Source organism: Eretmochelys imbricata, chromosome 7, assembly GCF_965152235.1.
Source record: "Eretmochelys imbricata isolate rEreImb1 chromosome 7, rEreImb1.hap1, whole genome shotgun sequence".
Taxonomy (NCBI): Eukaryota; Metazoa; Chordata; order Testudines; family Cheloniidae; genus Eretmochelys; species Eretmochelys imbricata.
Window position 1 is genome coordinate 59,419,379 of NC_135578.1, and position 26,346 is coordinate 59,445,724.

Below are 26,346 nucleotides of genomic sequence, written 5' to 3' on the forward strand. Positions count from 1 at the left end.
GTGATGATCAAGGTAGGCCATTTCCAGCAGTTGACAAAAACATCTGAGGAACAGTGGGGGGTGGAGGGGGGGAATAAACATGGGGAAATAGGTTTCAGAGTAACAGCCCTGTTAGTCTGTATTCGCAAAAAGAAAAGGAGTATTAACCAATTTATTTGAGCATAAGCTTTCATGAGCTACAGCTCCGATGAAGTGAGCTGTAGCTCACGAAAGCTTATGCTCAAATAAATTGGTTAGTCTCTAAGGTGCCACAAGTACTCCTTTTCTTCATGGGGAAATAGTTTTACTTTGTGTAATGACCCATCCACTCCTAGTCTTTATTCAACTTTATCCCCCTAACCCAGGAACCTATCCTTGCAACAAAGCCCGTTGCCAACTGTGTCCACATATCTATTCAGGGGACACCATCATAGGGCCTAATCACATCAGCCACACTATCAGAGGCTCGTTCACCTGCACATCTACCAATGTGATATATGCCATCATCTGCCAGCAATGCCCCCCTGCCATGTACATTGGCCAAACTGGACAGTCTCTACGTAAAAGAATGGATACAGATCAGACGTCAAGAATTAGAACATTCAAAAACCAGTCGGAGAACACTTCAGTCTCTTTGGTCACTCAATTACACACCTAAAAGTGGCAATTCTTCAACAAAAAACCTTCAAAAACAGACTCCAAGGAGAGACTGCTGAATTGGAATTAATTTGCAAACTGGATACAATTAACTTAGGCTTGAATAAAGACTGGGAGTGGATGGGTCATTACACAAAGTAAAACTATTTCCCCTTGTTTATTTCCCCCCCTACTGTTCCTCACATGTTCTTGTCAACTGCTGGAAATGGCCCACCTTGATTATCACTACGAAAGGTCTCCCCCCCACCCCAGCGCTCTCCTGCTGGTAATAGCTCACCTTACCCGATCACTCTTGTTACAGTGTGTACGGTAACACCCATTGTTTCATGTTCTCTGTGTATATAAATCTCCCCACTGTATTTTCCACGGTATGCATCTGATGAAGTGAGCTGTAGTTCACGAAAGCTCATGCTCAAATAAATTGGTTCCTCTCTAAGGTGCCACAGGCACTCCTTTTCTTTTTGTAGTTTTATGGTGGGTCAGCTCTCCAGCCAGGTTACTTCTTAACGTCAGTCTCCTTCCAGGGTAACAAAGTTCAATGAATGGTTGTCCCTTTCTGGGATCTTCAGCCCCATCTCTAGGCCTGTTTAAATTCGAGCCCCTTTCTCGGGCTTTTAGTACAGAGTATTAACCCCTTCTTGGGGCTTAGGCCACTTCCACAGTGGCTAGTGGGGGGACCTAGGCCTGCCCTACTACCCTGGGTCCCAGCCGAGGGACCCTATAGACAGCCGCCACATATTGCTTTCATTTACTTGGTTGCTGCTGCTATTCCCTGGGCCGCTTGCCACTTGGTCCCATCACTTTCATCCTTTACCTTAGGTTACACTCCTTAGGTTCTATTTGTCTTGTTCCCTGCTTGCACAGGGTCTCTCCAAGCCCTCCTTGCCTGGAGAGTTTTTCCAGCTTATCCCTGCTTGAGCAGGTCCTCCCCCAAGCCTCGTTGGCCAGAGACTTTCTCCATTTCCCAGGACTTCGTCCCACTCCTGGTCCCAGCCAAGAACAGATATGCTCACGCAGCAGGCCCTGCTGCTCCTTTTAATTGAGCTCGCTGTGCTCTAATTGGCTGCTTCCCTGCAGCCTTTCTAGGCATGCCTTGAGGACCCACCTTCACTGCTCCTTTTCAGGGGCTGCGTGTGGTAGGCCCATAAGGCCTCCAGCAGGTGGCCTCAAATGGCCAGTACACTGCATCACATAGCTTACAATTAAGGCTATGAGTCAATCACGGATTCTGAGATTTTACGAGACCATCGCAACTTCTTCAAAATTCCACTAATTCAGTGCCGGGCGGCAGGGCTCGGGCTTCAGCCGAAGCCCGAACCCCATCCCCCAGGGCTTCAGCCAGAGCCCCATCACCCATAATATAGCTTCAGAGGGCCCCCTGTGGCATGGGGCCATGGGCAATTGCCCTGCTTGCTACTCCCTAATGCTGGCCATGTGTACATTTCCGTGATTTTGTTTATTGCCTGCATCCTGTCCGAGACTTTTAATAAAAATATCCATGCCAAAATCTTAGCCTTTATTAAAATCAATCCTGCTCACCAGTTTTTGTTTTGTTCTTATACTGGCATTCCTGAAACCTGGTTCCATCACTATATTAAGCAGTAGGAACACAGTTGATCTAACTACACTTTCTGAAGAGCAGACAGGAATAGACAGTGAGGAAGCATTATATTGCTTGAACAGTTTAGTGAAAAAAAGTTAAAAGATCTGATATTACTACCAATCGGAACAAATGTGTTTTAGATTCGATTAAACAGTGTCAGAAAGTATCATGTAGAGTTTACGACTGTAGGCTTCCTTAGGTCAATATTCAGCCATCTTTGTACTCAAATTTGGTCAGAACTCAAAGTTTAATGCCTATTGACTGAGAGCCTTCATACATTGGAGACTTGAACATTTAACTTAAAAGTCAGACAAATCATTCAACTCAATTGATCTTTTTAACCACTTAGGAAGTTTTGCCAACTGACTCATGCTTGCAGGGATACCCTTCATTAGTGAGGCTTATATCTCTAAGATTAATTTTTAGCTGCCTGCCTCAGTTGGATCTGGTTTTAGGAGGATTTCTGCATTATCTTTGTATAAACAATTGGAGACGATACATTGGTTGATCAGGGTCTTGTCAAACTGATATTTATTCAATTACTCTTTCAGAGCTCAGATTTCAGAGTAGCAGCCGCTCTTTAATTCTGAGGAACTGTGGGACAAAAGTAGTAATTTCTTTGAGGTTATAAAACTAACTGTTCCTGATTAAATGGATACCATGCAATGTCTATTACAAAGCATAGCCATCTATAGATCTAATTACTAGGATTTAAGGTTAATCTTTCCAGAGAGGAGATGGTCTTCCTACTGTGCGGACACCACCAGCCACAGCTACACTCAAATCAATATTGCATGAATGTCAGAGGGAAGTTATGTAATGAGCTGACTCATCAGCTGTCTTATTTGCATTGCCTTTTGTAATTGGCTTATTCAGAAGAGCCCATGCTGAATGATTTGTAAGTGTCCCTCAGCATTTACATTCAACATTATGGTATCAAAGAAACGAAAGATGAAATAATTATTTAAAAATCAGACTGGACAAAATGTTCTAACATACAGAGGGTACTATTAATCCTACAGCAGTTCTACACCCCAAGTAGGGTACAGGACTTCAACCTCAACATGTCTGAGCATTTTTTCTCATCTAAGTTTAAATAGCAAGGTTTAAATAAAACTAACATAAGTTATAAAACAGTTCTCAAGATGAGACTTGCCCACAGTTTTTGCCATGTATTTAAACTCTCTCTCTTCCCATCACACAAGTGCACATTTTCCTAATTTTTATGCACCACAACTAAAGCAGCTGCAGCCACTGTATGCTAATCTTCAAGTTAAAAACAATAGTTTCCTTCCACTCCATACCCCAGTTAAACATTAGCATTGCCAAGAACAGAGTGTTCTTTACAATGAAAAGCAGTTCTTAAATCTTTCTTTTACCACTAGATTAGCTGATATATAGATATTCTCAATAGTCACTTAATCATTTATTATCCATCTATTTTTTTAATAGAAGCCACAGGGATTACTCATCTGAGTACAGGATAGGGTACTTGGAAATGACAGCTAATAACTATTTATTTGCATGAACAGTCTATACAATATTTTAAAAGTATATGATACCTACTTAAAAAGCTTTCTGAAGAGAAAACCTGGTACTCTGAAACCCTCATCAAATTCAGCGTCACTTTCATCAGAATCTTCTTCTGCCATTCGACGTTCCTCTTTGTCCTTCAATTGTTGTTTATGCCATCTCCTATAAAGGCATTAAGATTCGCCATTCAATTACTGTGGTCACAAAATACAATATGAAATTAAGCTGATCTATGCAGCAAGTGGAAAACCCAAGTTAAATTAGAAAATGGAAAAACTTCTTTAGTGTTTCTGCCCCCAAAAGAAAACACAGCTTTTGTATTGTGTCTTTCATACAAACTATACCACGAAATCTCTGAACAGAATTAAATAAAAATCCATCTAAGAGAATGTTGAGATTACATGGTTAAGCGCACAAAAGTTAGGAAATACCAAAAGTTGCATGTGGACATCTTAATTGTCTCCATGTGTACATGCATTTCACTATTGTCTTCAATGTTACGGACGTGTTTAATTACACTTTTCTATAAACTTTGACTGCATTCTTTCCATATATCTAAGGATAACATTTTCAAAAGAGCCTGAGTAATTTAGAAGCCTAAATCTCAGTGAAAGTCAACAGGATTTAAGCACTTAAGATTCATTTTTAAAAGTGACTTGGGCTCTGATGTGCTTTTGAAAGTTTTAGGCAAAATATTATTTACATAGCTCCTTTTACCCAGAAAAAGCCCACTTCCCTTTATAAGCTATCCACCCTTTAGCTGTTCAACACTTACAGTTTAAGGCAGAAAATTATCATGGTCATTTGAAATTACAGAGAGATTTCAGATAGGCAGTGTAATTATCCAAGCCGGAACTTGGAGAAGTCACTGGGGTTCTCACTTCTCTTATAAGTGAGAAAAGATCTTTAATACCCAAAGTAGTTAGCATCTTGGGGTTTTGTCTTATTCAAAATATTCACTTCTAATAGCACAGTGTTCCCCAATCTCCAGGCTGGGAGAAACTGATTCAATATTGACTGAGTAGGAAGAGTACTGAAAAACTAACACCACTTCATGTAGCTTTTAGGCTGTCGTGGAAAGCCTCCCATCCAAGTGCTGTCAGATCTAACTGTACTAAGCTTGCGCATTCAGAGATTTTTCACATGAGGTGGTATAGCTATGGGACAGATGGAAAATGTGCTATCATGCTGCTGCTCTGGAGGCACGACACAAAAGCAGTCATCAATATTTCAGTTAATAAAAGGTTACCCCATACTGTAAGAACCAGATAATGAGATGAGTATTTCCTTATAGCCTTTTGAAAACTGGTTAGCAGGAAAGTCTGTGTCTGCTGAAAATCTGTCCCCCCTTCCCAATGAATCTGCAGTTTTTCCCTTTGAAACATGCAAATACTCTACTGCCCATCTTAAGTACCTATCACACAGGAAACTATACACCTCACTGCAAAAACTATTATGGAGGTGGAGGGATAGATTCAAATAACCAAATATGTAGAGCTAAATGATGACTTCAGGGGAGAAGGTGGATACAATAGCAGCCTACAAGTATTTGAGAAATGTAAGCAAACAAGCAGAGAGATGAATTGTTTAGGATGGTCCAAAAGGTTGTAAATAGTAGCAAAAGGATGAAAATGAGCTAAGGAAAATTTAGGCTGAATACTAGGATAAGCTTCTTAACAGTGATAGCTATTATGTTGTGGAACAGTCTCCCCAGTGAAGTGCTGGATGCCTCAGCTCTTGAATCATTTAACTCTAGACTGGAGAAAGCACTGGAGAATATACTCTAGAAAAATTCTACAATGGCACAATAGGGGATGGACAAGATGGGACCCAATAGATCTTTAACTCTCTACTTTCTATGATGTATGAACATTACAGCTGAACAAACAGTGCAATTTCTCCCCGCAACTAACATTTGAGCTCTTAAGGTTTACTAGTGGGAATAGTAACACGTGAATATTTAGTTAGCTCAGGCTCCCTCTGTTGACTAGACAGCTGTAACAGCAGAAAAAAATTATTGCAAAATAATAGATTAACAGGGTTTATTTTCAATTTCATCACAACAGGGTGATGGATTAAAGAGCTATTGATAATCTGAAGAATATTTACACACCTCTTCTGAAATTCATCCTTCCTTTCTTCACTATAATGCTTAATTTTTCTCTTAAGCATCTTATTATTCAGTATTATGCAAAGTGTATTGCATCTCAAGCGTAAGTGTGACAAAGTGGGTGAGGTAATATCTTTTATTGGACCAACTTCTGCTGGTGAGACACACAAGCTTTCAAGCTTCCAAAGAGCTCTTCTTTAGGTCTGGGAAACTTAGGGTTTTGTCTACATGTACAGTGGTGCAGCTGCACCACTGCAGCGCTTTAGTGAAGACGCTGCTATGTTAACAGGAGAGCTTCTGTGGTTGGCTTAGTTAATTCACCTCCCAAAGACGGTATCTGTGTCAACAGAAGAAGCTCTCCCATTGACACAGCACTGCCCACACTGACAAGGGTTATGTTGGTATAACTATGTTGCTCAGGGGTAGGGATTTTTCACACCCCCGAGTGATGTAGTAATACCGATATAGGTCTATAGTGTAGACCTGGTCTCAGAGTCTCACAGCTAAATACAAGGTGGAAAAGATTGTTTAGCATAAGTAGTTAACACATATTTCAAGGGACCACTCAAGGTGAAGTGGCGTGTTAACACCCCTCCAGTCATAGGGTGGAAAGCAAGAGGGGGGCAGGTTGCCAGGGGTTATAGATTGTTCTAATAAGCCATAACTCCAGTGTTTCTATTCAGTCCATGATTTTTAGTCTAGCAAAGTTATGAATTTAAGCTCCATGGTTTGTCTTTTGAAAGTGCGGTGCAGGTTTCCTTTGAGGATGAGGACTGAGAAGTCAGCTATAGAGCGATCACTTTGTGAGAAGTGTTCACCTACAGGTGATGTGGTGTTTTTGTCTTATTTTTCTGCAAGAGTTCATTCAAGAGCCCTAATAGAACCTATGTGGGTGAAACCAGACAATCACTACACTCTCAAATGAACTTTAAAAAGTCTGAATTAAGGAACAAAGACATTGCTCTGTGGTAGTTTTCCAACTAGAAAACTGTTACCATCCCAGGATTCCCTTACAGCCTATTTCTAGGGAACTCAGCAATAAACCTGTAACTTCACAGAGCAACACCGTGGATGACTACTGCCATCTATGCATCAATTAATTACCTACAGAGATGGCTGGATTGTGAAACTGACCAGTGCCACATGACGCTGGTCAGTTTCAGGGAGGCCAGTTCCATTAGTAAAGCACTTTGGTTCCACTGTATAGAGGCTATAAGCCTGTAAGAACAAAACTTATGAAGAAGAGACAGACATTAAATAAGAAATGAAGAGGTAGATGCAGAAAAAATGAGAATATGGGGGAAATGAATAGCTGAGGTCTTCATACTAACAGAATTTTCTAACAAAAAATTAAGTGGGTTACAAATATTTATAAGCAAGCTCCTAAACTGTCTCATTGGGCCACATTCCATGAAATAAAATCTTTAAACCCCTGATTAGTTTAAAAAGCAAGACACAGAAGAAGTAATTTTTTTTTAAGTAAGTAACATTCTTTCCCTGCACTCCTTTAGATAGTCATGCACATATGACAGATGCACTCTGACTCGTTTAGGTATTTTCTACAGCCACTAGCACATGTACTTTCCCTCACCCTGTCTAAAAATGCTGAGGAAATGCTGCATTTCATACACACACCGTGAATATATTCGGGGGTTTTCTGTTCCCTTCTACAGTGATGAGCTACCAGTCACGGTTTATGCAATAACCCCCAAATTAATGGTTAATCGATGGTAAAATTTGATAAATGCTGACAAATCATAGAATGTAGGACTGGAAGGGACCTGTGGGCCAGAAAAAAATATTACCAAGAAAAGTCAAACAGAGAAGGAAACATGGTTATAATCATACTAAATACCTTACACTGCCACAATACTGACTGCAATGTATCATGTAGTTGGCAAACTGGGCAGTAATTTGGATAAGGAAGGACCCAATCTCTGATTTTATCCTTCCAATATGAATCACCACTAAGAAGTAATGAAAGTTTATTCTCCTCTGGGAATAAATATAGCACCCTTGCATGCATATTGGAGAAAGTGATCAAGGAACAGCCATAAGGATACTACATCCAACTGAAGTCACTAAAAGCTGCAGGTGCTCGGTGCTTCCAGTGTTTGGCCATGGAATGTTTGGAAGCCAGACGTCTCAGATTGCACAAACGTATTTTGTAAAAAGAGGCCTGGACTATATTGGTTAAGTCTGCTAACTTTCTAGGTACCAAATAATTTTATGTCCACAGTCTGAGTTGGTGCATTATGCAGTTTTTTTTCCTTTGGGAATGTTTCTCTTTTGCAAACTTTGTATCTGTTATTTTATTCAAGTGTTACACTACAAGAAACTAGTATTAAAAGAATTTGGTGCTAAATCTCCTCCACAGGTCATCGTACCTTTCATTAGTACCAAGTTTACATGAAATGGCTGCAATTTGTGACTCTCTCCAATATCATCAACATTTTCCAAAGCTTGGTATTAGGTTACCATATGTATTAAGAAACCCTGTGAACATAATGCTAAGGCATTGTATTAAGGAACATTTGAGATACAATAGTCCATGATACTTTAAAAGTAAATAATGAAGTTTTGCAGCAACTTGTTTTAGTTGTAATGAAAGGATAGAAATATAAGGTTTGCCACAGTAGTTCAGACAGGCCATACAGTTCAGTATCCTTCCCTCAGCAGTGACAAATATCTGATGGTTTAGTGCAAGCCAGAAGCAGTTCAGAGTACCTAATCAATTGTACAATGTAGTATATGGGGTGGGGAAATTCCTTACTAACCCCAGGTCAGGCCTTACTAGGATAACTGAGCAATAAAAGAAATACAGATGTTAATGTATCATATAACATGCTGCTTGAAATTCTCAGCAACCTTACTGAGAAATCTCTTCATTTTTCATGTTATCAATGATCACTGACCCAGAAGCAGCCTCAGTCTGCAAAAGTAGTGGAAAAACCATCCATCATGCAGTTAAATCATTCTTAATATAGGAGTGAATTTAGATAGCAAACTCATATTCCATTTATTTCAATACCCAAGAAAGAAATTCCACAACAGAAGCACAGTAATGAGCACAATATGATTTAAAAAACATATATTCAGGAATCAAGCTGAGTGTTTAATATAGTTTACACTTCCATAGCACAATATGTTCTCTATTTTAGACAGCTAAGAATCCCTTACCGATTATTCCAATCTGCTAAACTGAGCCATTTGGTGTTACTTTTCTGATCTGACTTTTTATGTCTATGAGTGGATTTAATTGGTACGTTCATCCTCGCAGATGAAATACATGCAGTTAGTAGCACAAACCTCAGAGAGTAAATTAAGACTGATGCAGACAATTACGCACTTGAGCTTGGAATGAAAGGTGTATTCAGAGAATGAACCGGAATACATCTTCATTTGCATGTTGGCGTTGTCATTTTAAAGAGCAGTCAGGATGCTCTGTCTAAGAGAAGGTCTTCAAGGAAAGGTACTGTTTCAGCATTTTCTTTTTTTAATTTACACCTCTGAAATTATGAAGCGTTTGAATCACTGAATCTCCCTAGGTAGGAGAGAGATGGTATGTAAATGCTGGCCTGGCCAGGGAAAAAAGCAATTCAGTTTTCATGTCTTGACATTTTTGACTGAATTCTTTGGGGCCAATAGCCATTTGCACTTCTATGAACTCAGGGGACTCTGTCAGTCACACTTTGGTCGGGAGGTGTAGAAAAGGGAAGCCTTTCCAACCCTGAATAGCTGCCCATGGGTACATCTACATGGGGATAAAAGCCCCAAAGACATGGCCACCACTGGCCCAGGTCAGCTGACTCGGGTTCACAGGGCTTGGGCTTGCAGGGCTAAACATTGCTGAGTAGATGTTTGGGTTCAGGCTAGATACAATACAATACGATACAAGAAAACCCAAAGATGTTTACTTGCTAAGAGTCTGACAGATCCAACAAGTTTTGTATATAAATGTATATAAACTTTACAAATAAAAATGCACAGTACTAATATTTATTTGTATTTGTATCATCTCAACTTAAATAAAGGAAATCAGCAAAACATGCAATTTCTAATCACGAGCAATTAAATCTTCAAGTTAATCAGCTTTGTCTTCACTCTACAGTTACAAGGAAAAGGAGGCAGTATTTTAGGACTCCATAGGCCTAACTTTAGGCATCTCTGCCTTATGAGAGCTGTAGTTTAAGTGTAATGAACTGCGACAACATAAAGACACCCTGTCTGTTAGCAGGGATCGAACCCAGGATCTTCAGCACCAGAACTATGGGACTCTACTATAGAAACTGACAAACTCTTTAGCCAATAATTATTAGAATGAGGGTCAGTGGGCAATGACGACACATTTATATTTTTACTTTAAAAAAACCCCCAAACCTACCTGTTAGAGCTGATTCAGAACTGGGAGGTTATACATATTAGCAGCCTCTTATCCTTATCCGCTCTTATTGTTTGTTACTCTTACTTCTTGTGCCTTGTCTTAAAAATTAGATTTTAACCGCCTCAGGCTGGGATAATGCTTCCCTATGTGTCTGCACAACAGGCCCCAAACCCTGACTGGGGGCTCTGGGTGCTATTGTAAAATAAATTGGAGTGGATGTAGGTTGCAAGCTGTTCTAGTCTCCAATTATAGCCACTAGAAGTGAACATGATCATACGAACTAAGCCATTTTTTTTTACACAAGATAATACACTTAAAGTCACAGAGGGATGTATGCTCAATTCTGTAACCACATTTCCTCTCTTCCTTGCTACTGATTACATCTTGCTTCATAGAATTAGGCCTCCTGCTTCCTCAAAGTAACCTTTTGAAGAAAAGAAAGAGCCCAGAACTATCACATACTTGGCCTGTTTATTGCAAGAACACAAACTTCCCCTTTGAAATGGTCTCTTGGTCTAGAAGGTCATAGCAGTACAACACCTGGCTAATTATCAGACTTCAACACCACAATTCTTTCACCCTGATGCAGGACAAACCCTTCAACTCCCACTCCTCAAAAAGTTTTATGTTTAAGACTTGTTTTCTGCCTTAAAAAGTAAAGCACTTTACTCAGCATCTAGCCCTAAACTACCGCTCTGTTAAGTAATCCTAAAGGATTTCCCCCTCCTTTCTCAGGGATAAAATTTACTGAAATTTCATCCAGTCATTTGTATCCAAAACTAAAAACTGACATGGAACTAGACAGAAATGTTATTTGCTCTCATTTACAAGGCATTCTTAATATGCTCCTTAATTCATTGCATTTTATTTTCTAGTAGCATTTCCCATAATGAAGATTACCTGGGGGTATCAACGTAAAAACGTCAATGTGGACAGCTGCAGTTTAACAGCCACAATAACTGTAGCTATGAAATTTTTAAGAGATGGAGTGTTTTGGTGGCAATTACAGTTATTGATATTTCTAAAATTCATTTAAGCTTTTATTGTAACTTTAGCAACTGAAAGAAATGTAGTCTATGATATGACTTTGCTAAGGATAAATTGTCACAATCTTAACATTATTAAAAAATCTGTTTGAATGAATTTAAACTGTGAATCATATTAAAACTTTCAATCAAAATAAATTACTCTTGATGAAAACACTGAATTAAAAATGATTTAATATTGACCTAATTTAATGGAAGAGTACAGCTTCATTCAAGAAAGTAGTAAATATTTTACCAATTAATACATTTATTAATACTTTAGCACAGCCTACAAAAAAGCCTGTCTTTGCGCAATGTCCATAGGGCCAGATTAATCCCTCATTGACGTCCCCATACAGAAGAATTACATAACTAACGTGATTTTACTTTGAAAAGTGACATCATGTGATTCCATGCCTATTGTCTTATCAACTCCAGCTCTGCTCTCTCAATCTGCAATCTGAAAGTAAAACCGAATTCTTTCTAGCCAAGGCATCCCCACCAGTAAGGATTCTGCAACTGGAACTTGAGTTAATAACCATTTTCACCTATGTTATCTGGGACCAACATCTTCTGTAAGGACAGCTAGGCTTCACTTCTATTAGGATTGAATAGAGGCAGTGGCTGTCAAGGTTACAGGGCTAGCTGCACCTCCTGACACCTTCTCTGAACTCTGAGTGCACCACCTCTGATGACAGGCCCTCAACCTTTACCTCCCTGGATTGGAATCTCATGATTCTCTCGCTCCTAGAGTCCTGGGCTAAAGCTTTCTGTGTACTAACTACAATTTCTCAGCAAGTCCAACTGGACTTGACACCTGCAAGTTTTCCCTTCAGGAGCTGTGACCAGAGTTCAACAGAGTGACCAAGCAGCTTTCTTAAAGTACTGTTTAATCTTAACAGTAAGAACATAGAAAAGCAGAAGAGTAAAACAATAAAACAGTCTAAATAGGTGTCTCTCTCACCTGATGCTTACCATCTCCTTGGAAGGCCCAACTACTTCAGAACCTTGCTGCAAGGCCTGATTTTGTGTCATCCGATTCCTCACATACGGTCCCTGACAACTGCCTCTCCCCCACATCTCTAGAGAGAGCAAGGGTATGTCAATACAGAGTTAGTGCACAGCAAGCTGTGGCGTAGTTGGCAGCAGGCTAGAGCACAGGGTGAACCCTGCGACGTGATACGAAAGGTTATGTGGTGTGCTTTGATCTATCTAAATAATCAGGTCACATACTATATTCATAAATTACAGATCAGTCCTATGTCCTTCATAGTGGTCAATTTAAAGAGGACATCTTTACTAAGGGCATTTTTAGCCTCACTTCCTTTGAGAACAATGGGAGATGGCCATCATTCTCAAAGAGGGCAATTCATAGTGGAATTCTCTGTAGCAGAAGAAACTTTCAATTAAGAAAAATAATAGCAAAAATTACAATTAATCTTTATTAAAAAAAAAAAGGCTTCAAAGTAGCCAATACACAAGATTTCAATGAGTCAAGTCTATAGGAAGGTTGAAATATTTGTCTTATTCCATTACTTACTAGAGACCACCTAACCAGGAAGAAGAGGTGGGTGAGGCTTTTTTTTAAAACAACTAACAAAATCAGCCAAAGCACAGGACTTGGTGGTGATGGGGGCGTCAACTACCCAGACATCCGTTGGGAATATAACACAGCAGGGCACAGATTATCCAACAAGTTTGTGGAATGTATTGAAGACATTTTTTATTTCAGACGGTGGAGAAATCTATTACAGGAGAGGCTGTTCTGGATTTGATTTTGACAAATACGGAGGAACTGGTTGAGAATTTGAAAGTGGAAGGCAGCTTGGGTGAAAGATATAATGAAATGAAAGTTTATGATTCTAAGGAATGGCAAAAGGGAACAAAGAACAGTAAAGATAATGGATTTCAAGAAGGCATTTTTTGCAAATTCAAGGAGTTCGTAGGTAAGATCCCATGGGAATCAAGTCTAAGGAGAAAAACAGTTAATGAGAGCTGGCAATTTTTCAAGAGCCATTTTTAAGGGCACAAGAGCAAACTATCCTGCTATGTAGGAAAGACAGGAGGTACAGCAAGAGACCACCCTGGCTTAACTAGGAGATCTTCAATGATCTGAAACTCAAAAGAGAGTCCTACAAAAAGTGGAAAGTAGGTCGAATTACAAAAGGATAAATATAAACAAACAGAAGCATGTAGGGATAAAATTGGAAAGGCCAAGGCAAACAACGATATTAAACTAGCTAGAGACAAAGGATAAAAAGAAAACATTCTACGAACACATTAGAAGCAAGAGGAAGACTAAAGACAGGGTAGGCCTGTTACTTGATGATGGGGGGAAAACAAGAACAGAAAATGTGGAAATGGCAGTAGTGCTAAATGACTTTTGTTTCAGATTTCACCAAAATTTTTTGTAGCAATTGGATGTTTAACATAGTGAACACCAGTGAAAATGAGCTGGAATATGAGACTAAAGCAGGGAAAGAACAAATTAAAAATTACATAGACAAGTTAGGTTTCAGAGTAGCAGCCGTGTTAGTCTGTATCCGCAAAAAGAAAAGGAGTACTTGTGGCACCTTAGAGACTAACAAATTTATGTGAGCATAAGCTTTCGTGAGCTACAGCCCACTTCATCACGAAAGCTTATGCTCAAATAAATTTGTTAGTCTCTAAGGTGCCACAAGTACTCCTTTTCTTTTTGTAGACAAATTAGATGCCTTCAAATCACCAGGGTCTGATTAAATACTCAAGGAGATGACTGAGGAGATATCTGAGCCATTAGCGATTATCTTCGAAAAGCTGTGGAAAACGGGAGAGATTCCAGAGGACTGGAAAAGGGAAAATACAGTGCACCAGTCTATAAAAATGAGAATAAGCACAACCCAGGGAATTACAGACCAGTCAGTTTAACTTCAGTACTCTGAAAGATAATGGAGCAAATAAATAAGCAATCAATTTGCAAACACCTAGAAGATAATAAGGTGATAAGTAAGTCAACGTGAATTTGTCAAGAACAAATTGTGTCAAACCAATCTAATAGCTTTCTTCGACAGCCTTTCTTCAACAGCCTTGTGGATGGGGGAAGCAGTAGATGTGGTATATCTTGACTTTAGTAAGGCTTTTGATACTGTCTTGCACAATCTTATAAACAAACTAGGGAAATACAACCTAGATGGAGCTACTATAAGGTGGGTGCATAACTGGTTGGAAAACCGTTCTATGAAAGTAGTTAACAGTGGTTCACAGTCAAGCTGGAAGGGCATAACGAGTGGGGTCCTGCAGGGATCGGTCTTGGTACAGTTCTGTTCAATATTTTCACCAATGATTTAGATAATGGCATAGAGAGTACACTTATAAAGTTTGTGGACAATACCAAACTGAGAGGGGTTGCAAGCTGGAGGGTAGAATTAAAATTCAGAATGATCTGGACAAACTGGAGAAATGGTCTGAAGTAAATAGGATGAAATTCAGTAAGGACAAATGCAAAGTACTCCACTTAGGAAGGAAGTCAGTCAGTCACATACATACAAAATGAGAAATGACTAGGAAGGAGTACAGAGGAAAGGATCTGGGGGTCATAGTAGATCACAAGCTAAACTGAGTCAACAGTATAACACTACCGCAATAAAAGCGAACATCATTCCGGGATGTATTAGCAGGAGTATTGTAAGCAAGACACGAGATACGGGTTGATACAGCCTCAATAGGAGTATTGTGTCTAGTTCTGGTCGCCACATTTCAGGAAAGACATGGACAAATTGGAGAAAGTTCAGAGGAGAGCAACAAAGATGACTAAAGGGCTAGAAAACATGATCAATGAAGAAAGTTTGAAACAATTGGGTTTGTTTTGTTTAGAGAAGAGAAAACTGAGGGGGGATATGATAATAGTTTTCAAGTACATAAAAGGTTGTTACAAGGGGGAGGGAGAAAAATTGTTCTCGTTAACCTCTGAGGCTAGGAAGAGAAGCAATGGGCTTAAATTGCTGCAAGGGAGGTTTAGGTTGGACATTAGGAAAAACTTCCTATCAGGGTAGTTAAGCATGGGAATAAATTGCCTGGGGAGTTTGTGGAATCTCATCACTGGGGGTTTTTAAGAGCAGTTAGACAATCACCTATCAGGGTTGGTCTAGATCAGTGCTTCTCAAACTATCTGATGTGGGGGACCGGCAATTTTTTTCCCCCAATGTGCGCGCAGACCGGCAGTCGATGACTCGCGGACACACCGCTTTGAGTAGCACTGGTCTAGATAATACTTACTCCTGCCTTGAGTGCGGGGGACTGAACTAGAAGACCTCTCAAGGTCTCTTCCAGTCCTACAATTCTATGATTAAGATTACTCAAGTCCAAAAATGGTGATCTGACATAGGGTGCTACATTTTTTAAAGGATCAATTTAACTCAAACTAACTGAACAATTTACTTGTAAATTCTCAGAAAATTCATTCTGTACTCAAAGAGCAAGTGCTGTAAGTCTGGAAAGGATACTCTGTTTCTGACGTAACAATATGGTTGAATCCTGCTTAATGTGCAAAATTCAACTCAACCTTACTACAGTATCACAACCAGCATTTCCATAACAATTCTGGTGTTGATACATGAGCCAGAAGAGAATCCAGTTTCCTATCTCAAACTTGTGCTGATTTAACAGGGCTAAAATATATTTTAGTCACTGAAGCAAGCAGGTAAGAAAGATCCTGAATATACACAAGGAGCAGGTATGTTGAGTAAGCGGGTACCATTTTAAAACACAGGCACCCTTATGACCACGATAACAGCATCTTTAAGCACAAAAATCAAAATTTCAATGACCAATACTGATCATATATTGTAATATATTTGCATATTTATTTAAACAGTGTGAGGTAAAAAAGCACATAGATTTGACATAAGGAATACCCATACACAAAAAATTAAGGTTATTCACCTGTAACTGGAATTGTTCAATATGGGCACTGCATATTCACACTCAGAGGCTGCACAAAGAAAAACATGGTCTAAAACTAATTTTCATTTAGTGCGAATGGGCACTCAGCTACAGACATCAAAACTTCCTGTTGAAAGGCCTCCAAACACTCAACAGGCTATATAAAAATACTACTGTACAAAACTACCACTAATTCGATAGTTATTTCCTCTTGGGCAGCACAATCAATGGGTTATAGCAGAAGACTAAGACCTTCAGAACTCCTAGCTTTTATTCTCAGGTCTATCAGTGATTGTGTGTGCAAGACATTGGGCAAGTTACAAGTTACGTACTTGAGTATTCTTATCTGTACAATAGGAGGAATGATACTTGCACATCTCTGTAAAGCATACAAAATCCTTTAAAAAGTGCTACAGAAGTCAACAGAATTATTATGTAGTAATACCACACAATCCCCCAAACTGCCTTATTTTTCATGTATTGATTTTTGGCCACACTGAAAAACAGTGAAGTAGAAATTGTTTATTTCACAAAGCAGGCTCTTTAATAGCAGACAGTGAGGTACTTATTATAGAATAGTCCCAATATCGTAACAGCCTTTTAGAAGTCTGCATGTGGATATTTTTTTTGGCTCAGTCTACGTTTAATTTTACAACCCCATCCCTTCAGCTGAATTCTTGGAGGTATATTTCAGCCACTGTCTGTGTATGTGATATCATCTATAAAAGTTAGTAATATAAAGCCTTCTTGGACTAACCTTAGCCTTTGTTTATAGTAATCTTCATCTCCATCATCTCTGCATCTCTTTACTCTACGATTTCCTACTGTGTTCTCTTCCTCTTCCTCAGAGCTTGGGAAGAAGTCTTCATCCTCCTCAGCTTCTTCCTTAAGGTTTCTCTTCCCTGAATGTTTTCTTCCTCCTGGCAAAGTCTTCAGTTCGTAATCAGAATGATCCTCAGCATGAAAAAATGCCGCCGCCTCCTCCTGTTCCTCCTCCTCCTCTGGATTAAAAAGCTCCTCATCAGGCACACATTCTGACTCTTCACTTTCATCTCCTGGTTCACCTCTCAGCTTCTCCTTGACCTCAGGACGCCTCTTTTCCTTTGGCATTCCTATCTTAAATTGGATCTGAAGAGCATGGTTCTGAAGTTTCTTCATGTGCTTTTTCAGGCGCTTGTCTGTTTTTGACAGGGTTCTGGTTTTGCCCCCCTTTCCCTTTATGACTAATGTGGGAGTTTCACACTGAATGTTCTTGGCCTGTGCTTTATTCTTTGGTCCCTTCTTAAGGGCTGACCTTTTCCTTTCGGATGACAGCTTAGCTTGATCTGCCAAATACTTCTCAAAATCAGATGCTTCATTTAGCATTAACCTGCGCGGCTTCTTTTCTATCTTCTGAGGGACCTTTGTTCCAAAAGGGGTCATCTGACCAGTACGAATGAGTTCCTCCCATTCTGTTTCCTGGACTGGCATGAGCATACTGCCAAGAGACGATGGACCAGGCTCTGCAAAGAGACTCAGAACATTCATATCTTATCTGCAGACTCATTTATGTGCTCTAAGTAATATTCCACAGTTCAAACAGATAAGCAGGTTTGTTTTAACCTTTAAATTTATTTGTTTTAATAATATATAGAGCATCAACCCTGAAACTAGCACCCTTCCTCATACACTGTACAGAATAAACCAAAATTACATCCAACTAATTCAATGGTTAGAGAAACCAGCCATACAAACTAAACTGGAGGGAAAAAGAGAAAAAAGCATTCCAAAAAGGAAGAGAATGAAACAGAAGGCCAAAAGGGTCAGATAAAAAATGCTATATACTGTACATGTAAAATGTTATCTCCAAACTACACACACAATGCAATCACTTCACCCACCACTGAAATGCAGCCATTTCTGACATGAAGCACATCTGCAAAGATAATCAGAACTTAAGTCAATATCCACATCATCGATCTCCAAGCATTAACCCACTGCCATTACAACACTCAGTACCACTAACGTCCTCTCTGACATACTGACTTTCCACAAGTCAAAAAACTGAAATTCCCACAGACCACTTTAACTTGATCTTCCAACACTACAATTAATAATTTAATGGCTATACTCTTAAACTTGCACTCTTGACATTTCTTCACACCATACATCAGAGAAGGGACACAAGGCTGATTATACACTCAAAGTTTCTTACCTTATCAAATACCCTACCAAACATGTACTATAGATCACTGCCATCTACCTTCTGATTATGACTTAAAAAAAATAGTAACTACACAGAACACAAAACAAAACTGTGCACAAAAATTATTGAAAAGTTCATACACCAGACACACTGGTCTATATGTATATACATACACAACATGATGCATAACAAAAAGTTGGCAGGTACACTAAGTGACTGGTGCAGTATCTGAAACCACTTTTAACTCATGTTTTAAAAACTGAGTGGTTAACAAGATGCTGGTATCTCTTAACTCCATTTCTTCGATTCAGTGCCCAATTCATGTCCTTGCCAGATACTCACACTGCATCCACAAGCTCATTTCCTTCAGATTCCTTTTTATTAATGTTTCTTGATGAGACTACAATTAATATCTCCATAATACAACTGTTCCTCTTCCTCAGCCTTCCCACCAGAAGGACAGAAATTACAGTTCCAATCCTGTAAGGTACTTAAGGGTACACCTGGACCAGATTGTAGGACTGGGGCCTTTGGCATTGAACCAGCATAGTAGTTAAGCTTGTGCTTAACTTTAAGCATGAGTAGTCCCACTTAATTCAGTGAGATTACAAATGTACCTAACTACATTTCTGTATCAGGACCCGTGTTAGTAAATGCCAAATATAGAACTTAGTTAATTTGTGTAGTCAATTTTTTTTTACGGTTGTACCATATTCCAAAATGATTCAATTGCACACTTACTTATCCCACTCAAGGGGAACCTAATTTAAAATTAATGCGTAATTTTAAAAAAATGCATTTATTTAAATTACTATGGTTCTTCCGCTACACATCCTGAGTGTGATGAGCAGGTGTGCAAGTAACTTGAGTTTAATGTTCTTTGAACAGATACGATTGCTCTTCAAGATCAACTATACCCTGCTACAGCTTTATGTTAACTTTTTTATATGTTTGCATGTTATATCTAGGTATTTATAAGCTAATGACCATAGCATCAGAACACTATTTCCTTCGAAATATTTATTTACAGAAGACAAGGATTCAGTAATCACATATGTAGCTACTTCCGTAAACTCATTACTTTACCAGATTACATAACTGTAAGCTTTCAGAAATAAGAACATACACTAGACGTAAAGACCTCGTCATGACTAAGCTACATTTCCTCGTACCAAATGCCTGAGTTTTAGTGCACAGAGCATAAAAGGAAGGATCTTATGGTGTATTTCTATTCACAAAAGTGACCGTCAGAAGTGGCACATTTTTATTCCACAGATCTATTCCAACTCAAATCTACCACTTTTACTGTCAAAAATAAGCCTTTACTGCTTTTTACTCCTTCATGACCTGCAGATCCAACACAGATGTGAGTGTGAGAGCAGGAACCTATTCAAGTCATGTGTCAGAAAAAGTATTATAAATTTCAATGCTCTACCCCTGTACAAACTCACTGAACTCTCATGGGGTTGCACAGATAACAATGGGTGCCTATTTTGGCCTTCAGAATTTTGATTATTAGTGATGACGTACAAAACAGAAAGATACCAGCTTGACTAAGAACTCATGCTGGGTTTGCAGAGGGAAGTAAGAAAAAACAACAACACATGCTCAGTTAGATTTGATCTTGGAAACATTGAGACAATTATCAGGGTATTCCGTAAGAAACTGCTGTTTTCACACTGTACAGCTCATATAACGTAAACATTTTTTAATTTCTAAAAAGTGTTTCCTACCAAGATATGAAAAACCAGTTTTGTGAGTACTGATTGATGGCTGATTATGAAATGTAATTCAATCATTACGTTAGCTTTATCACATTAGCTGTGAAAAATGTTAAGATTTCCAATTTATTAAGCCCAATACTCTAATGTGCATTAGCTTTCCCTACTGAACTAAGCACAGATCTACTTTCAGTCTTTAAAAATCCCCATATGGATACTCTGAGATCTGCAATTCTGCAGGTGCAGAGAATTAAGTGTTCCTAAAATCACTCTTTGAAAACAAACCACTGAAATTTATTTACTCATGTTCACTGGCAAAGATCTTGGCAATGAGTTTCAAACAACAAAAGGCATTACACAGAAATGACAGAAACTCAGAAAAAGATTTGCAATGGCATTTTCCCTCACCTTCATCATCCTGAAATTCAACATCATTTGTTCCAATGAGAGTCTCTGCTCCACCAAGAACTGCTTGGAGACGCTTTTGTTTTGCTTTGATCTTTTTTAACTGTTGCTCCTTGAATGACAATAGTGTACAAAATTTAAAACTCTTGGTAGCTGACTTGCTTTTCTTACAAACAACAAGGGTCAAGCTGTTATTAATATGTTAAGTAGCAGGTTAGCATTTTGCATCTGAAACAAGTTCAAATTTTGATACGGTTCTATGTGATAAAAATGCATGCGGAAGGCGTCATCCCAGCACCTGGTGGATACTTCTCTACATAACACATACACACCCACACCCCCAGTTTGGCACAGTTCATCATGACTGGGGCACAAATTTCTAAAAGTGCACTAATTCAGGTGTACATGCACAGCATATACATGCAAACACCAGATGGGCATGCACAAGTTAAGGTTGCGCACACAAACAAATCTTATGTGCATCAGATACTTTCACATACACTTGGGTATGCATTTTTTAAACTTGGGCCTAGGATCCAGTGAAGAAAAGCCCCATATATAGCTTATGAAATTTGCACTAAGCATTTATTTGAGCTCAATCAGTGCCAATCCTTCACTTTCATATATGCTAATTACAATCATAAAATTAAGTACAAACCTTCTCTTCAACACATTTGTTTTGAGATGTGTTGCCACAAAGAGACTGAAAGAACTCAAAACCAGTCAGTCAATGTTCTTCTTCATGCATAAACAGGTATTATTACACCAAGTGAGCTCAAGAGAAGACAACTAATTTATTTGCAAAAAACTAACACCACAGTGCTTGTAATCATACAAGAGTGAGGGAATTCAAAATTACGGGTCCTGGAACAATCGTAGCTCACCACCATTTACACTTTTTTCATAATCTTTTATCCACTTTTATTGTCCTCGTAAGTGTTATAATGTGGCAAAGTTACGATTCCTAAGGTGACCAAGAAGGTTATGGACTGTGTTATACAGGTCATCAGACTAGCTAATCATAATGGTCCCTTCTGGATTTGGAATCTATGAATTTCCTGATTTATAAATAAACTGATCAAATTATTAAACACACGAAGCAGTACAAGTTTTTATTACTTATGAACTTCATTCTTTCTAAATCTTTTCCGCTCCCCTTAGAGGCGCATGATTTGAGGATCAAGTTTTAATTTTTTTAAATTTAGTAAAACTACCCTCAATGAGCTGTTTCCTTGAGTGTCATTTGCTGAAAATCCTCCAGCGCACCTGTGTGCAGTTATAAAAGATACTTACACAAGCACTGACATCCCTGCTGTCATAATACCCATCTTATAAAGCACTTACCACATGTCAGCACTAAGCTATCCAGGAGATAATTTCACTTCTTAGCTGTTTATAAGGCAACGAACATTTGTCTCACTATCAAAAAAAATTTGGCTTTCACCTACTAAGGATTTTTTTTAACTACTCAAAAAGGCGAAGTATTATTAAAAAAACTGAAATTGCACAAATTACAACACAAATAGGGTGCAACTTGTAATTTAGGGCCTGAATCTGTAAACATCACACACGTAACTTCACTCATTTGACTAATGTCTTAAGATCAATAAGACTACTCATAAAAACAAAGTTGCTCAGGTTTTTCTATACAGTGATTTAGTCTAAGACAGCGGTTCTCAAACTGTGGGTCGTGACCCCGAAGTGGATCGTGACCGCATTTTAATGGGGTCACCAGGGCTGCCTTAAGACTTTCTGGGGCCTGGAGCCCAAGCCCAAGCCCAAGCCCAAAGGCTTCAGCCCTAGGCGGCAGGGCTCAGCTCACAGGCCCCCTGCCTGGGGCTGAAGCCCTTGGGCTTCGGCTTTGGCTCCCTGGCCTGGGGAGGTGGGGCTTTGGTTTGCCTCCCCCGCCTCAGGGTGGTGGGGCTTGGGCAGGCTCAGCTTCAGTCCTCCCTCCTGAGGTCCAGTAGTAATTTTGTTGTCAGAAGGGGGTCATGGTGCAATAAAGTTTGAGAACCTTTGGTCTAAGACTTCAGCAGTTTTAGAAATGGCTAATAAAGAACACCTCATTCAAGTTAGCTATTATCCTGCAACTAGTTGTTCATTAATTCATTTTCAGATAACATGGACACAAGTGCGGAGAAAAAAAATCACATAACATTGCTAACACTCTGAAACACCACCATGAGGCCCTGCAGGAATTTAATTATAATCATTTATCCAAACGAGCTCTAGAACTATTATTTTAGAGACTGATCCAAAGCCCAAGTCAATGGAACAACTCCCACTGACTTCAGAGGCTTTGGATTAAGTTCTTATAACCTTTGGTAAAAAAAACAAAACAAAACAACTGTTGAAATGGTGAAGGAACTGCAAGTTTAGACTCTGACCCTTTATCAGGATCCTCAAGTGTGAAACCTGACACAGGATTAGCGCCTTAAGCAATCCAAAGCACAAGTTAATTTTTTTCAGTCACCTTGTTATATTTTTGTCGTTTTACAGAGTCTAGTTTTCTGTTTATATCTTTGCTACTGACAGCTTGAGGAGTAAGTTGCTCTATAATTGTATTGATCTGTTTCAAAGATGTCATACAGGACCTGAAAAATACAAAGATGTTCATTTAGTACTCAGTTGTAATAATGAGAAGAGTAAGTACATGACATTTTCAACTCAGAGAGTTTAAATCTAAAAATTATAGCCAAGATTTTAACAAACAAAAGGCTAAAGTTGGATTTCTAAATAAGTATGCTGATTTTCTTGGCCTTTGAATTTTACAAAGGCTAGTTTTTAAAATGAATCAAGCATTTGTAAAAATGTTTTTATGATTTTTTAAAAATGTTAAACAGTTCTGTTCAAATACAAACAACGCACTGCAGTATTTGGAACTCAATAATTACAACTCTGCTAATGAACAACTACCAGAAAGTAGAGCCCTGCAGTGGGATTGGGATCCCACGGGTCCTGCAGGACCTGCTGACATAACAGGAGTGGGATTAAAGAATAGTTCCGTGCAGGGCTCTACCAGGAAGTGAAACTGGGCAATCTACTTTTATTATCCAAGGTAAGAGAAGTGCAAGAAATAAGTATAAGCTGTGAAAGAGTTGGGTTTCTTTTTTAAATCTGTTTTAATAATCTATAGTTAGAAAATACATTGGTATGGCATTTATTTTAAATCTTATTTTAACCTTAGTGTCTCTTTAATTTAACAGATAAAATTATTTTTGTATTGTGCTGTAAAATAATTTTAAGAAGGTACAGTAGTACTGAACCTTTCATGCCTAGGCCACTATATTTATTCAAATTCTTATATATAACCTGCCACTGCCTCACGTAAAGCCTAGGTGGATAGTAACCAAAAAGTGTCACCATTTAATGACTGTTGCATGATCTCTTAAAATTGGCGGGGAGGGGGGAAACGGGAGGGGATGGGCTGGACTGTCTCATCAATAGAAATGACGGCACAAAGAGCCTACTGTACTGATTAGCTACAGATAAGAGGTAAAACTAACGTTTTTTGAATATAAGATACTGAGTTCTTCTTTTCTCCATTGTGTACAACATCAATACATGTGATGTCACATTGGACCAACTGCAGCATGTGATAATACATTATCATTCAAACTAATAATCAGAAATGCAAAGGAAAGCATACCAGCCCAAACAAACAATGGTGGAGAGAGTGGATTTTTAAATATACATTAAAGAAGCAAGCTTCTCTCTCTACCTATCCCTATTTTCACACTTTTCCATAACTTGCTGAATGACTAGTCTGCCAGCTAGCTCATTTATATAACAATGCAAGACCGAGTGATATTTTTAGATGCTAATATTAGGCCAAACAGAAATCAAACCATCAGACGCTGATGTAACAAACAGAGGTCTCTTTGGAATGTAACCAGAAATTACATGAACAAATGTGCAAACAGAGATGAAGAACAAGTCTCACACTGTTTGAGGCCCTGTCAAGGTTCCTCCCCCACTCTGAACTCTAGGGTACAGATGTGGGGACCTGCATGAAAAACCTCCTAAGCTTATCTTTACCAGCTTAGGTCAAAACTTCCCCAAGGTACAAAGTATTCCACCCGTGGTCCTTGGAATGGCCGCTACCACCACCAAACTAATACTGGTTACTGGGGAAGAGCTGTTTGGACGCGTCTTTCCCCCCAGAATACTTCCCAAAACCTTGCACCCCACTTCCTGGACAAGGTTTGGTAAAAAAGCCTCACCAATTTGCCTAGGTGACTACAGACCCAGACCCTTGGATCTTAAGAACAATGAACAATCCTCCCAACACTTGCACGCCCCCTTTCCTGGGAAATGTTGGATAAAAAGCCTCACCAATTTGCATAGGTGACCACAGACCCAAACCCTTGGATCTGAGAACAATGAAAAAGCATTCAGTTTTTTACAAGAAGACTTTTAATAGAAAATAGAAGTAAATAGAAATAAAGAAATCCCCCCTGTAAAATCAGGATGGTAGATATCTTACAGGGTAAATAGATTCAAAAAACATAGAGAACCCCTCTAGGCAAAACCTTAAGTTACAAAAAAGATACACAGACAGAAATAGTTATTCTATTCAGCACAATTCTTTTCTCAGTCATTTAAAGAAATCATAATCTAACACATACCTAGCTAGATTACTTACTAAAAGTTCTAAGACTCCATTCCTGGTCTATCCCTGGCAAAGAAGATTACAGACAGACACAGACCCTTTGTTTCTCTCCCTCCTCCCAGCTTTTGAAAGTATCTTGTCTCCTCATTGGTCATTTTGGTCAGGTGCCAGCGAGGTTACCTTTAGCTTCTTAACCCTTTACAGGTGAGGAGCTTTCCCCTGGCCAGGAGGGATTTCAAAGGGGTTTACCCTTCCCTTTATATTTATGACAGGCCCTATTAGCTAAATAGCAAGGGGCCAGAAGAGCTTCTTTGAGGACATAAAAAGAAAAGGAGTACTTGTGGCACCTTAGAGACTAACAAATTTATTTGAGCATAAGCTTTCATGAGCTACAGCATTAATGCATCCAATGAAGTGAGCTGTAGCTCACAAAAGCTTATGCTCAAATAAACTGGTTAGTCTCTAAGGTGCCACAAGTACTCCTTTTCTTTTTGCGAATACAGACTAACACGGCTGCTACTCTGAAACCTGTCATTATTTGAGGACATACACACTGGATAAATTCACACTTACTCTTGCAAAGTGGTCTCTGTTGAATGAAACAAGTGCTACAATGTGTTTTTAAAGGAGAATCATAATTCGCCGTTGCCATCCACAGTATGTGCAGCAAATGCATTGTGCAAAGCCATGCTTTTTCCACCTTTTTAACATTTTCTGTTATTAATTAGGTTTGGGGTGGAACGTACTAGTGAAAACATCTTCATGGATGTCTCCTCCCACTAAATATGCCTCTCTTATGTCCACCCTTATGTGGGGGTCCTGTATTGGCCTCTGGCACATTTGCAAGTTCTAATGGTAGAATAAATATATCATCCTGATGCCCAGCTTTGCATCTCAAAAGCACTACGTAAATGTAAAATAGTCACAACCCCTGTGACTGTGAGATGTTCATCTGTAAAATGAGGATAATGGCTAAACACAGCAATAGTCTTTCCTATTCTCAAAACCAACACATCTTCAACCACATCTCCCTTCCCCTTCAGCTCCAAAATCATCAAAAAAGCAGTTAAAAATCATTGCTTTGAATTCATCTCCTCCAAACCCATCCCCACTCCCCTCTTACTTATTATTTTGGGGAAGTTATACATTATAGTTATATGTGTTACGTTATTCAGAGGTCAGACTAGACGATCACAATGATCCCTTTTGACC

General features: G+C 39.0%; 1 protein-coding gene across 3 annotated transcripts in view; it reads right to left on the reverse strand.

The window, feature by feature from the left end:
- The window catches only part of ERCC6 (ERCC excision repair 6, chromatin remodeling factor), an 82,376-nt gene that overhangs the window by 48,718 nt on the left and 7,312 nt on the right, over positions 1 to 26,346 (reverse strand). For all 3 annotated transcript variants that reach the window (XM_077821746.1, XM_077821745.1, XM_077821747.1), the window contains exons 2-5: positions 22,996 to 23,116; positions 20,526 to 20,634; positions 16,969 to 17,713; positions 3,806 to 3,934 (exon numbers count right to left, since the gene is read on the reverse strand). In XM_077821746.1, coding sequence (XP_077677872.1) covers positions 3,806 to 3,934; positions 16,969 to 17,713; positions 20,526 to 20,634; positions 22,996 to 23,116 — 1,104 coding nt within the window. The remainder of the gene's footprint in view (positions 1 to 3,805; positions 3,935 to 16,968; positions 17,714 to 20,525; positions 20,635 to 22,995; positions 23,117 to 26,346) is intronic.